General features: G+C 46.2%; 7 protein-coding genes across 7 annotated transcripts; 5 read left to right on the top strand and 2 right to left on the bottom strand.

Moving 5' to 3' along the window:
• Positions 1–25: 25 nt before the first annotated feature.
• On the bottom strand, positions 26–352 carry TbgDal_X8860 (hypothetical protein, unlikely; the record flags this gene model as incomplete). Its single annotated transcript, XM_011779758.1, has 1 exon — positions 26–352. The coding sequence occupies one exon, from the start codon at positions 350–352 to the stop codon at positions 26–28; it is 327 nt and encodes a 108-aa protein (XP_011778060.1).
• A 697-nt stretch (positions 353–1,049) lies between these two features.
• Positions 1,050–2,411, top strand: TbgDal_X8850 (hypothetical protein, conserved; the record flags this gene model as incomplete). The annotated part of the gene is made up of 1 exon (XM_011779757.1): positions 1,050–2,411. One exon carries the CDS (start codon positions 1,050–1,052, stop codon positions 2,409–2,411), a length of 1,362 nt encoding a protein of 453 aa, XP_011778059.1.
• A 421-nt stretch (positions 2,412–2,832) lies between these two features.
• Positions 2,833–3,786, top strand: TbgDal_X8840 (hypothetical protein, conserved; the record flags this gene model as incomplete). The annotated part of the gene is made up of 1 exon (XM_011779756.1): positions 2,833–3,786. The coding sequence occupies one exon, from the start codon at positions 2,833–2,835 to the stop codon at positions 3,784–3,786; it is 954 nt and encodes a 317-aa protein (XP_011778058.1).
• A 714-nt stretch (positions 3,787–4,500) lies between these two features.
• TbgDal_X8830 (hypothetical protein, unlikely) lies at positions 4,501–4,803 on the bottom strand (the record flags this gene model as incomplete). Its single annotated transcript, XM_011779755.1, has 1 exon — positions 4,501–4,803. The coding sequence occupies one exon, from the start codon at positions 4,801–4,803 to the stop codon at positions 4,501–4,503; it is 303 nt and encodes a 100-aa protein (XP_011778057.1).
• Positions 4,804–5,546: 743 nt separating this feature from the next.
• TbgDal_X8820 (hypothetical protein, conserved) lies at positions 5,547–8,087 on the top strand (the record flags this gene model as incomplete). Its single annotated transcript, XM_011779754.1, has 1 exon — positions 5,547–8,087. The coding sequence occupies one exon, from the start codon at positions 5,547–5,549 to the stop codon at positions 8,085–8,087; it is 2,541 nt and encodes an 846-aa protein (XP_011778056.1).
• An 841-nt stretch (positions 8,088–8,928) lies between these two features.
• TbgDal_X8810 (D-tyrosyl-tRNA deacylase, putative) lies at positions 8,929–9,384 on the top strand (the record flags this gene model as incomplete). The annotated part of the gene is made up of 1 exon (XM_011779753.1): positions 8,929–9,384. One exon carries the CDS (start codon positions 8,929–8,931, stop codon positions 9,382–9,384), a length of 456 nt encoding a protein of 151 aa, XP_011778055.1.
• A 532-nt stretch (positions 9,385–9,916) lies between these two features.
• On the top strand, positions 9,917–12,118 carry TbgDal_X8800 (cysteine-rich, acidic integral membrane protein precursor, putatative, (fragment); the record flags this gene model as incomplete). Its single annotated transcript, XM_011779752.1, has 1 exon — positions 9,917–12,118. A coding segment is annotated over one exon (2,202 nt), but the record flags the coding sequence as incomplete, so codon positions are not given.
• Positions 12,119–12,120: the final 2 nt, after the last annotated feature.

Raw genomic sequence — 12,120 nt, 5'->3', positions numbered from 1 at the left:
CCCTCCACATTCCTCTTCCTTTTCCTCAGCAGAAGCAGGCCGGCAGACACGAGATAGAATTGTCGCCGACCGCGAACATCCGGACGGAACAAGGCGGAGCAGAGGAATAAGGAGAAAAGTAAGCAAAACATATGTTAATTGAGATACGACATGTTGAGGATGTCAAATTCCGCTCGAACAAAGGCTCAGAGGATTCCCCCCCTTTCTTCCGGTCTTTCCAACGGGAAGCCGAAGGAATAAAAAAAAAAGAAACTATCACGGAGGGGGGATAGTAATTGCCGTTGGTATTATTTCGACCATTTTTTTGTTTTTGAGCTTTCCACCCTCCCTCTATGTTAGAATTACCAAACATTACACGTGTACTACCTAGGTGGTGTGTGGTTTCCTGTACAACCGTTCAGATTATCAAGTAGAAGAAAGATAAGTGGTAGAAAAAAGTAAGAAAGAAATTTTTTTAAAAAGGAAGTCAATAGTAGAATTCGTTTTATATGCCATCCTTCCATTCGTAAAGGGGGAATGGGCGCAACTAGCAAAGAGACTCAGACTAAAGGAAGGAAAGATGTCTAATACGAATGGGATTCTCGGGTTGTTTCTATGAAGTGCTTGAATTCTTCACGGTTTCAAATTAATCAAGTTGTCTGCCCAGCGAGCACGACGTTTTGATATTCAAACTTCAGTGTAAGTGTTCATACACTTGTTTATTTACGTGCGCGCATTTCTTCATGTACCGGATTACAAATACTACGGGTGCTGTTCTTCTTTTTTTTTCTTTTGTTTTCACACATGCTCCTTCTTCATTAATATTGTTATTCATCTGAGGGGGCTGCAGCTCTCACCATTTGTCAATGCCCATTCATTCCCTTTTTCATTCCTTGTGCTTTCCCCCGGTTTCAATGAATGATTTTGGTTGTTGTTGTTCACCGCTATCTTCCCTTTCACTGTTTATATGGGTGTATACACATTTCTGGCCGTTGCAAAGATAGTACATATCGCTGGTGTTGTAATTATTTGCCACTATCCTCACGAGAGTTCCTCAGCAGATTCCCCATATGCTCAGTGACAAGGAGGTGATGAACGCGGCGGAAGCCATCACTCGGGCGTATCTCACTTCTCTATTTTCTCCACCTCCCACTGGTGCGCGCGCGAGGACTTCACAAAAGCACAGTTTTCACTTCCTCAGTCTCACTGTGCAGAGGCAGCAGGTGCCTTTACTCCCCCATGGTACTGCGGTGGGTGATGAGATGCAAACATTAAGAGGGAGGTGCTCAGAACTATTGCGGTATGATGCCCAGGCTTTGCATGTGCTTTGTTGCGTCGTTAATATGGTTCAGGAGGGTTTACTGTGCACTGAACGGGATGTGTACTACCGCAATACAGAACTGTTTCCAAACGGACAGCGCGACACCCACTGCAGCATTGAGCGACTCTGTCGATGGATGAGTTGTGTTTGCCCGCTTCCACCAGGCTCATCTGCCGGTGAGCGCCGTCGCTACACCCGTGAGGACCTTCGTATTGGAGCGAGTGGGAAGAGCATTCTTCTTGGAAACCTTGCATTTGACATTCCTACAGTTTCCGCAACCTCGACCTCATTAGTGTCGGGTGGTGCACAGGAGTTGCCGACGTGCGTTCCCAGTGCCAAAGTGCCTTCTGTGGAGGTCAATGCCAAACATCACATTTCCGGTGTACTTGTCAGCACAACACTTGGTTTACATGCCCACAACTTCAGGGCTGCAGGAGCGGGTCGTGGCAATGGTGTCACAGCCGCACTTGTTGTAGTGGAAAAGGAAAGCACGCTGCACACCCTTGCGGATGTTAAGAGCGCACTGGGGAGTGAATCTATTTCAAACCGATGTGCTTACTTGTGCAGTAAGGGCTATCCGTGCCGAGCCTCCCGTCTTTTTCTTCGCAGCCTTCATCGTGAGTTACCTGAGCTGCCGATTCTCGTTCTTGTTGATGGGGACCCTCATGGATTGCGCATTGCCCTTACTTTCATGGGACTTTTCGGGGAGGATATCAACCGCGGCCGGCGATGTCAGCCAGCGGAACGTGTCCCCGAATTGTCGACATCCGTTGCGGCTGCGCTTCTTCCCATTCGCTGGGTTGGTGTCCGTCCTTCTTGTCTCTCGCATGACAACAAAGGGCGAGCGCCATTAACTGAACATGATAAGCGAGTGCTAAAGCAGGTGATACAGCGGGCGAAGGCGGCGTTGGAGGGCCTTCCAGGCACCGGGAGTTCTTTCCCGCTTGGGCAGTATTGTGTTGGTGGTGGTAGTGCTGAAGACATTATTCGTGTCACACTCGATGAAATGTTGCGTGAGGCAGAGTGGATGCAAATGATGGAAACGAAGTGCTGCCTGCAGGCGTATGTTGAGGGACCTCTGCGGCTTATTATCGACTTTCTTCACAGGTGAAGGCGATATTACGCCAACGCACAACACTGTTTTGTGTGGATGCACTCTACAACTTGGGTAGGCGTGTTCAAACACGCATGTTTGTTTATATGTGTTTGTATGAGCACGATTGCACCTCACAAGTCAACTTATGTTCTTTCCCCTCTTGCTTTTATTTCTTCACACATTGCCATCGTATATATATATATTTTAGTCTTGCGTCGGACCAGCGCCTACGCCGTTACTGACGCACATACGTTTCTTTGCCTTACGTGAACCTGCAAGGAGCGCGAGGTTTTTTTTTTTGCCTATTATCCTGTTGGTATGTTCACAACATTTTCAGCTTAACTGTTGACGCTTGCGGCTCCAAAGGGTGCATACTTTGCCTTGTTTAGATGCGTTGCTGACAGTTTTTACCCTTCGTTTTTATTTTGTTTTTTATATGTCTGCACGATGTGCCGCTAAGCATACGAAGGAAACTATTAAATTTGTGCGCGCGTATATAAAATTCTATATATATATATATATATATATATATATATATATACGTGTGTGTGTGTATGCGTGGAAATTTGTTTACTATTTTGTTATTCGTGTTTTTCCTCCCTCTTTCTCTTGTTTTTTTGTTTGCGTCTCTTGTTATCGTAGTTTTGGAGTAACAAATAGACTAGTTTCACAGCAAAAGGTATCGGCTGCGCAGGGCCGTGTCATGTCCCGCGCCACTTATAGCCGTAGCACCTCCCCTTACAGAAGCCCCAGAGGAGGCACTCCTTCCAGAAGCACCGACGCATCAGCTTTTATTCGGTTTCTTCTTAGTGAAAACATCGATCAGCGCATTGCTGACACGAAGAGATGGCTGCGGCGGATACGCGAACATATGCGTAATAATGCGCCAAGAAGATGCTCGCGGTGTTTTGATCCATCAATGATATTTTGTGCCATACGTGCGAGTAGTGCGTTGCTAACAGAGAAGCCGAACCGTCATCGCATGTCAGCGAGGCCTCGTCGGTTTCGGTGCTCACTCAACTCATTTCTTGATGGGACACCATTTCTCACACCAAGAGATTTGTGTCGGTATAACACTAGTGTTGCCAAGCGGCTGAGTGATGATGAGTTGGAGTTGATGCGGAAATACGTTTTCGACTATGATGAAGTGGCTTTTGCGGATCTTTTGTATGGTGATGATATAATTCCCGATGATAGCGAGGAAGGACGTGACGAATCCCCACGAAGCCGGAGGCGAATCCTGGCAGCCGTTCGCGCATTTAATGAAAGGTCCCGTATCGCAATGGAGCGACTCTTCGCAGCCCCTGGTGGCCTTGTGGATGCCGTCATGCGCATTACATTACTTGTGCCTTTAGTGTCGAATGATATGGATGATTCTGATGAAGGATAAAATTAAGCCAAATGGAGAATTCACTTGGTTGTGTACAGTTGTGGTGCTAATCCCAGTTGTGGTCTTCATTGCATGTTCGTCCTGCCTATAGACAAACATACGTATAAAAGACTTGTTTTTGCCCCTTTTTTTTGTTGTTGTGTGCTTAAAAAGTGTGATTTGTATGCGACTACGTGCAGAAAGATTTGACACGCGAGGGGCCCCTCGTTTTGTTTTGTTTTGGTCTTGAGTTTCCTCTCTTCCTATCTTTTTTTTCTTTTTAGTTCTCCTTCAGCCTATGATGTTTTACGCGTGGGCGAGTGTTTACAACACATCCTAAAGGTACTCAACATGATGTTTAACTAGTTGAGCGCAGTACCGCTGTATTTGTTTTCCATTTTTTTTATTATTGTTTTTAGAAAGGGAAAAAGGAAAATAATGATGATTATTTTCTCCTTCCCCTTCTTCTTCTTGTGGCAACGGCAATGTTACGGTTCCGTTCAGCATAATGGGCTGAAATGTGTCCAACTTCCCTCATTTGAATGGGTGTTAGATGGAAGGGATGGGGGGGGGGGGGAAAAAAAAAAAGCAGAAAAAAAATTAACATTTTACTTAGCGCCATGTGCCATTTCCCATTGAAGCGAGCGCGGAGTTGGGTAGGGGCTTTTATTTTTCAAATGTAGTGGTAATTACGAGGGAAATTATGTGGGAAAAAAAACATGTGTGGAAGTAGGGTTATGTGGTAGGAGAAAGGAAGATTCCTTCAATGAGAGCAGCAGTTGCAAATTTGTTACCATTCTGAATTCTTCTCTCTCCCTCACTTGTATTTGCATTGATGCGAAAAACATTATTAACGTAATTTCTGTGATGGAAAGGGCTAACGGCAAAGAGACAATTTTTTGTTTCTCTTGTTTTGTTTTTCTTTTTAGAAAAGGAAAGACGGGAGAAAATGAGGGGACGTTGTGTTGTAAAACCTGTATACAGCGTGAAGGGGAAGGAGATAGTGGCTCCAATGTTAGGCTGCTGTTTTTTTTTCATTTTTTTAAAAATTTAAAATTGTAGTTTTAAAGATTTGATACATTTTCCATCCCTCTTCTTATTTTTTTTAAAAAAAAACGTTTTCCTGTTTACCCTGGTGCCAAAGGTGGGGGGAACTTAGAAGCTTCTGCACGAGTCGTACGACGGGACAATAATCATAATAATAATTTAAAGAAAGAAGGAAGTAGGCACAGAAACAAACAGGTATAAAAGGGAAAATTCTAATCTTTTTGCTATAAAAAAAGAAAGGAAAGAAAAAGGATTATGTCTAATGCAACTCCCGTTACTGGCAGTGCTGCAAACATACAACCTAACGCTCAGCGGGTTACATTATCAGCACAACACATAACTGATAGTGATGTACTCGACCCTCGATTTGCTGAAATTGTGCGCGTATCTGTGTTCGAAGATCATAGCATTGAAATGCTAAGCAACGGTAATACTGCGGAATGGAATTGTGTATTTGAGGAATATAAAGGGAATCATCCCAGAGGTCCAGTTTAGGTCATGAACATGGCGCTTTTTGTTGCTATTATTATTATTATTATCGTTGTTGTTGTTGTGATGATGATTGTGATGATGATGGTGTGTAATTGTTAGTGTTACAGAGATAGGAGAGAAGTTGCTACGGTTTTTTTCTTCCGTGTTTTTGGCGGTGTTGAAGGCAATCCGTACGAGAGATTTAAAAACAAGAAAAGGAACAGAAAATCTTCACAACATTAAAAAAAAAATACGACATAGAAATGCCAGAAATTAATTTGGATTGCAAGGCACCATCGCGACACGAGGTGGAAAATTGGCTTGACCGCATCGATGACATTACCGCCGCAGTGCAAGAGATACTCAACGAGGATCCCATGGAAGCGGAACGAAAGCGAGAGGAGCGTGAAGCCCGTCGCCGCGAGGCTGAGGCACGGGAAAGGCGTGATAAAGTGAAAATGCGGTACGACCCGCGTTACTACTCGCGTTTTGAGAACGATGAATTTATTGATACACTGTTGAAAGAAGCCGATGGTCCCACTTGCAAGGGTAAAGGCAAGAACTGTAATAAGGATGAAGCATTATTTAGCCGGGCGGAAAGGGTCTCTTTGGATGAGGCACTACGAATGAAGGAGGAGGCGGCGAAGGCTGTGAGAGCTTCTGATTGGGAAACTGCCTTTAAATTATACTCCAATGCCATTGGGTTGAATGTGGTGGATGCGTCACTGCAGGTTACGCTGCACAACAACCGCGCTCTTGTTCAGCTGAAGTTGAAGCGCTACTTGGATGCTGTGGAAGACGCAAGCTATGTTTTACGCGAGGAGCCAACGAATGTGAAGGCTCTGTTGCGGCGCGCCACAGCGCTAAGACATCTGCGCAGGCCGCTGGATGCGCTGAGAGATGCTGAAGCGGCGCTCCAGAAAGATGTTTCAAATCAAGAGGCAGCGGATCTTGCTCAGTGGTTGCGGCGAATAAAGAGTGAACATGAACGCTGTGCTGCCTTCCAGCATCATTATTCAGGAGACGCGGAACAGCTGTCTAAGGCGACATGTGATCTCATTGCCGCTGTGAAGGAGTTACCGAATGTGAGTGAGGCGAGTAGTGAGGAAAGCAGAGAAAATGTTGCGGAAAAGCAAGGTCGTAAGAGGAAGTGTATGATGCGGGTTTTGAAGGCCGTCTGCCGCTGCCTGAAAGTCGTTCAGTGTTTTCATCTCGGCGCAGCGGTCCTGTTCGCTCTCCGTGATGGAATGGGCTCGTTGACGGAGCTGATCCTCGGTCTGCTTTCTGGTAGTGCAGAAGAACGTTTCGGTGTTGTTTGTGCCGCGGGTGCCAAAGACATGTCACCTGAGGGAATGGTCTTGTTTGCTTCCCTTCGACTCTTGTCTCTTGTTTTGGTTGGAAGTGAGGCATGTGCAGATGAGTTGGAGCCTTCAAGTATTCACGAAATGGCAAACAACCTAACGGCAGTTTTACTTGAAGCTGTTGAAGGCATGGACAAGGGAACAGCTCGAGGGGTAAATATAGAGACTTGTTTATCGCTTGTGTCTGGGTTGCTCCAGGCTCTGGAAGGCTTAGCCACGCGCTTTCCCAATGAAGTTCACACTCCTTGTGGTCCAGTAATGGAGAAAATATCGGAAAGTGTGTTGAGAGGGGGTCGTCCTGCTCCGCAGCCACTCTACTTTCTTTGTGGGCTTCTAGAGGCGCTCCTAAAAGTAGAGGTCGTCGCAAAAGCAATGACACCGACGCTAGAAAAAATTGGCGTGCGTGTGGTTGACGCAGCTCTCACGGCAGGGCCCACGCTGCTGAAGGAAGTAGGACTGTCACTGGCCGTCCGTGTGTCATGTACAAACCATACGTGCGCAAAAGCGATGTCCACGTCCAGTTTCACGTGTGCTCTCGCTCAAATGCTGCCGCCCCCAAAGGTTTGTGCGTCAGCCCCTTTGTCAGCTCGGGCGGAAGAGGGGTTATTTGCTCTTGTGTACAATTTGTTCCTGCAGGCGGAGTCTCGGCGAGATTATGTGAAGCAATGGTGCGACACGATGGTTGAAACTGGTAATGGCAAAATGCACTTTGCACTCTGTGCTTGGTACGTGCTGCGCGACCGAGCCCAATCCGGTGGAGTCTCGACGGAGAGAGCAACCGTTTGTTCTAAAATGACGGGGGTTCTTTCAAAGTTTTCTCCTTTCGACGACTCACTCCGTGATGCCATATTGAAGGATGAAGGTACGCTGTGGTCGATGCTCGATTCCGCGCTCTCCATACTTGGAGGCGACGCAGTGGAGATATATGAAGCTGAAGCGAAAAGGGATGGACTCGCAGTGGACAGCGAGGGTTCGGAGGCTAAACCGTCTGCGCTATGGGAAGTTGTGGAGCACACCACAACGTTGCTTGCGGGGTTCTATTCAAAGAAGCTTCTCTCGAGTGTGGAAGGCTTATGGGAGCTCGAGCGGGTTCGCGCTTTGCTGCGTGTCGTCCAACTGGGGGGAGACCGACACGCGGTGGCGGTTGGTAATGCTGCTCTTATTTGTTCCTTTGTTCCACCTGCAGGATGTGAGCACTACGTGGCACTTCGCGGCGTCGATGTTTTGTTGGAGAGCCTTCGTAAGGTGCGGGCGTCCCTGTTTTCGTTGGAGCATGAAGGAAAAAATGGTACCCCGCAGTGGTGCCATGCGCGTGCAGCACAGAAGAACGTTGCTATCGCATTGTCCCGTTGCTGCACGGTGGAGTCGCAGCGGGAGCGACTGCGCGAACTGAAGGGTTTTGAGACGCTTCATGCCGTGCTTGAACAGCAGCAGGCTTCGTAGGATTTGGAGCTCGTGGACCACCATTGGCTTCATCTCTGATTGCTGCTGTTGCTATTGTGGGCATTTACCGTATCTGATCTCTCCGTTTTCTTTGGAAATTCCCCATCATGTGTTGACTGTTCCTCTTCTCACGTTTCGGTTCCGTGTGAGGTGCGGTTGAGCGCAACTACACCTAAGCGTAGGTGCGTGTTTGGTGTTGCGGGAAACCCGAGGCACTGTGAGAGATTCCCTTTCCACACTATCAACTATGGACCTAAAGAGGGAGGCGGAGTAGAGCCCAGCTGACGGTATGGGCGCAACCTCTTAATCTGATTGGTGGTTTTCGCGCGCTTGCATTATCCACAGAGACCTCTTGTTGGCTCACTCACTGCCGGCCGCTCAAACCATTTGGGTTTTTTGTGTGCGTGTTTTGGTCAGTGGCGATTCTTAATTCTACTGGTTTGGTACGCAACGGTGAACTGATTTCACTGATTGAACTGAGGATTAAGGAAGGGGTTGGCCTCGTCTGCAGCTGGTCTGAAACTTGCGTGGGGAAATTGCTTTTCCGTCACCGGTGGTAAGGGAGTTAACCCATTGGGATATCAATGAGAGGTTTCGCCGATGCATGACGGCGAGGGGCCATTTTCATCACTACTACTATTTGTTACCATTATTATTGTTGATATTATTCTCAATATTAAAACGGGTTTCACACGGCTATATGTGTATGTAGTTGATTTTATTTTTCCTCCTTCCCTGCCACTAAATCGTGTGTGAAATGTGCACTTCTGCTTTTTTCCCCCTTTCAAATGTGCGGACGTGTATTGGGGTGTATATGTGGGGCGTGTTTTAAGCGTCACGTATGAGAGTTGTCGTTCAGCGTGTTCTGGAGGGTGCCGTAACGGTTGGTGAGGAGGTTGTTGGTAGTGTTGGGCGTGGAATTGTGGCGTTGGTGGGTATACACCACGAAGATGATATGAGCGATGTGGACTACATTGCCCACAAACTGCTGTCGCTTCGCATATGGCGTAGTGAGGATGGGCAAAAAACGTGGGACCGTAATGTGAAGCAGGTGGACGGCGGAATTCTTCTCGTGTCACAATTTACTCTCATGCACGTACTTAAGGGAAATAAACCCGACTTCCACCTGGCAATGAAGCCAGAGAGAGCATCTGAACTGTTTAACAACTTGCGTGAGGCTCTTTGCAGGGACTATGCGGCTCACAAAATATCGACAGGGCGATTCCAATCCTACATGAATATCAATATGACCAACGATGGCCCAGTGACGCTTGTGCTGGACAGCCGAAATAAGTGACACTCGTCAAGCGTCAGTACCGCGTGGTGCTTCCACAATCCTCCTGTCGCCTGCTCAGCAGATAAATATACCTCATATTCTCAGACTGATTGAAGAGCTGGCCGGATGGGGGTTGATAAAAAGACTTTGCCTGCTAGGCTTCTCTTTGGGGATCGTTTCTTCCGGTGTTGGGGTTCGACGTGAGCCACATCGATTGGAATTCTCAGACATTTTTTGTGGTCCGCGGTCAATTCTCCATTCAACTTGTTTTGTGTACGGCACCTTTGTTGCAAGTGTGGCAGTGCGGAGAAGCTTCAGTGGCCTCAACGGTGGGGGAAGAAAAGGATAAGGTATGTGCCTTAAAAGGGTGAGTTTGTTTGAAAGATTTCACCACCATGCTGTCGCTCGATGTTCTGACTCTTTTTTCCATCCTGCGCCTCTTGAAGCCCAAATTCACTTTGCGTCCTCTCCAATGTTCTAAATCTCTCCTTTCCCCTACCTCCTCATCCCAAGGAGCTTTCGCGACAAGTTAACGCTATTCTTAAACAGGGCAATGTCCGCCAAATACTACATTCCTTTGTTTATGACCGTCTTATTCGCCAGCACCGCGTGTGTGCCTGGCATGGCTAACGAGGCAGGTCCAATCTTTGAAGAATCAAATGCTGAGGTAGCCACACCCCCTGCTGATGCCGTACATGATGATTTCTTCTTCGACTACAAGAACGCTACGGGTTACGCCGATGATTGCAACATCACAGGTGACTGCAATGAAACTGATGATTGCGACATCACAGGTGACTGCAATGAAACTGATGATTGTAACATCACAGGTGACTGCAATGAAACTGATGATTGTAACATCACAGGTGACTGCAATGAAACTGATGATTGTAACATCACAGGTGACTGCAATGAAACTGATGATTGCAACATCACAGGTGACTGCAATGAAACTGATGATTGCAACATCACAGGTGACTGCAATGAAACTGATGATTGTAACATCACAGGTGACTGCAATGAAACTGATGATTGTAACATCACAGGTGACTGCAATGAAACTGATGATTGCAACATCACAGGTGACTGCAATGAAACTGATGATTGCAACATCACAGGTGACTGCAATGAAACTGATGATTGCAACATCACAGGTGACTGCAATGAAACTGATGATTGTAACATCACAGGTGACTGCAATGAAACTGATGATTGCAACATCACAGGTGACTGCAATGAAACCGATGATTGTAACATCACAGGTGACTGCAATGAAACTGATGATTGCAACATCACAGGTGACTGCAATGAAACTGATGATTGCAACATCACAGGTGACTGCAATGAAACTGATGATTGCAACATCACAGGTGACTGCAATGAAACTGATGATTGCAACATCACAGGTGACTGCAATGAAACTGATGATTGTAACATCACAGGTGACTGCAATGAAACTGATGATTGCAACATCACAGGTGACTGCAATGAAACTGATGATTGTAACATCACAGGTGACTGCAATGAAACTGATGATTGCAACATCACAGGTGACTGCAATGAAACTGATGATTGCGACATCACAGGTGACTGCAATGAAACTGATGATTGCAACATCACAGGTGACTGCAATGAAACTGATGATTGTAACATCACAGGTGACTGCAATGAAACTGATGATTGCAACATCACAGGTGACTGCAATGAAACCGATGATTGTAACATCACAGGTGACTGCAATGAAACTGATGATTGCAACATCACAGGTGACTGCAATGAAACTGATGATTGCAACATCACAGGTGACTGCAATGAAACCGATGATTGTAACATCACAGGTGACTGCAATGAAACTGATGATTGTAACATCACAGGTGACTGCAATGAAACCGATGATTGTAACATCACAGGTGACTGCAATGAAACTGATGATTGCAACATCACAGGTGACTGCAATGAAACTGATGATTGTAACATCACAGGTGACTGCAATGAAACTGATGATTGCAACATCACAGGTGACTGCCATGAAACCGATGATTGTAACATCACAGGTGACTGCAATGAAACTGATGATTGCGACATCACAGGTGACTGCAATGAAACTGATGATTGCGACATCACAGGTGACTGCAATGAAACTGATGATTGCAACATCACAGGTGACTGCAATGAAACTGATGATTGTAACATCACAGGTGACTGCAATGAAACCGATGATTGTAACATCACAGGTGACTGCAATGAAACTGATGATTGCAACATCACAGGTGACTGCAATGAAACTGATGATTGCAACATCACAGGTGACTGCAATGAAACCGATGATTGTAACATCACAGGTGACTGCAATGAAACTGATGATTGCGACATCACAGGTGACTGCAATGAAACTGATGATTGTAACATCACAGGTGACTGCAATGAAACTGATGATTGTAACATCACAGGTGACTGCAATGAAACCGATGATTGTAACATCACAGGTGACTGCAATGAAACTGATGATTGCAACATCACAGGTGACTGCAATGAAACTGATGATTGTAACATCACAGGTGACTGCAATGAAACTGATGATTGCAACATCACAGGTGACTGCAATGAAACCGATGATTGTAACATCACAGGTGACTGCAATGAAACTGATGATTGCGACATCACAGGTGACTGCAATGAAACTGATGATTGCGACATCACAGGTGACTGCAATGAAACTGATGAATGCCACATCACAGGTGACTGCAATGAAACTGA

The sequence above is a fragment of the Trypanosoma brucei genome, chromosome 10, assembly GCF_000210295.1.
Source record: "Trypanosoma brucei gambiense DAL972 chromosome 10, complete sequence".
Lineage (NCBI taxonomy): Eukaryota > Euglenozoa > Kinetoplastea > Trypanosomatida > Trypanosomatidae > Trypanosoma > Trypanosoma brucei.
Note: the sequence above shows the minus strand (reverse complement) of the source record. Positions and strands in the feature narration are given on the sequence as shown.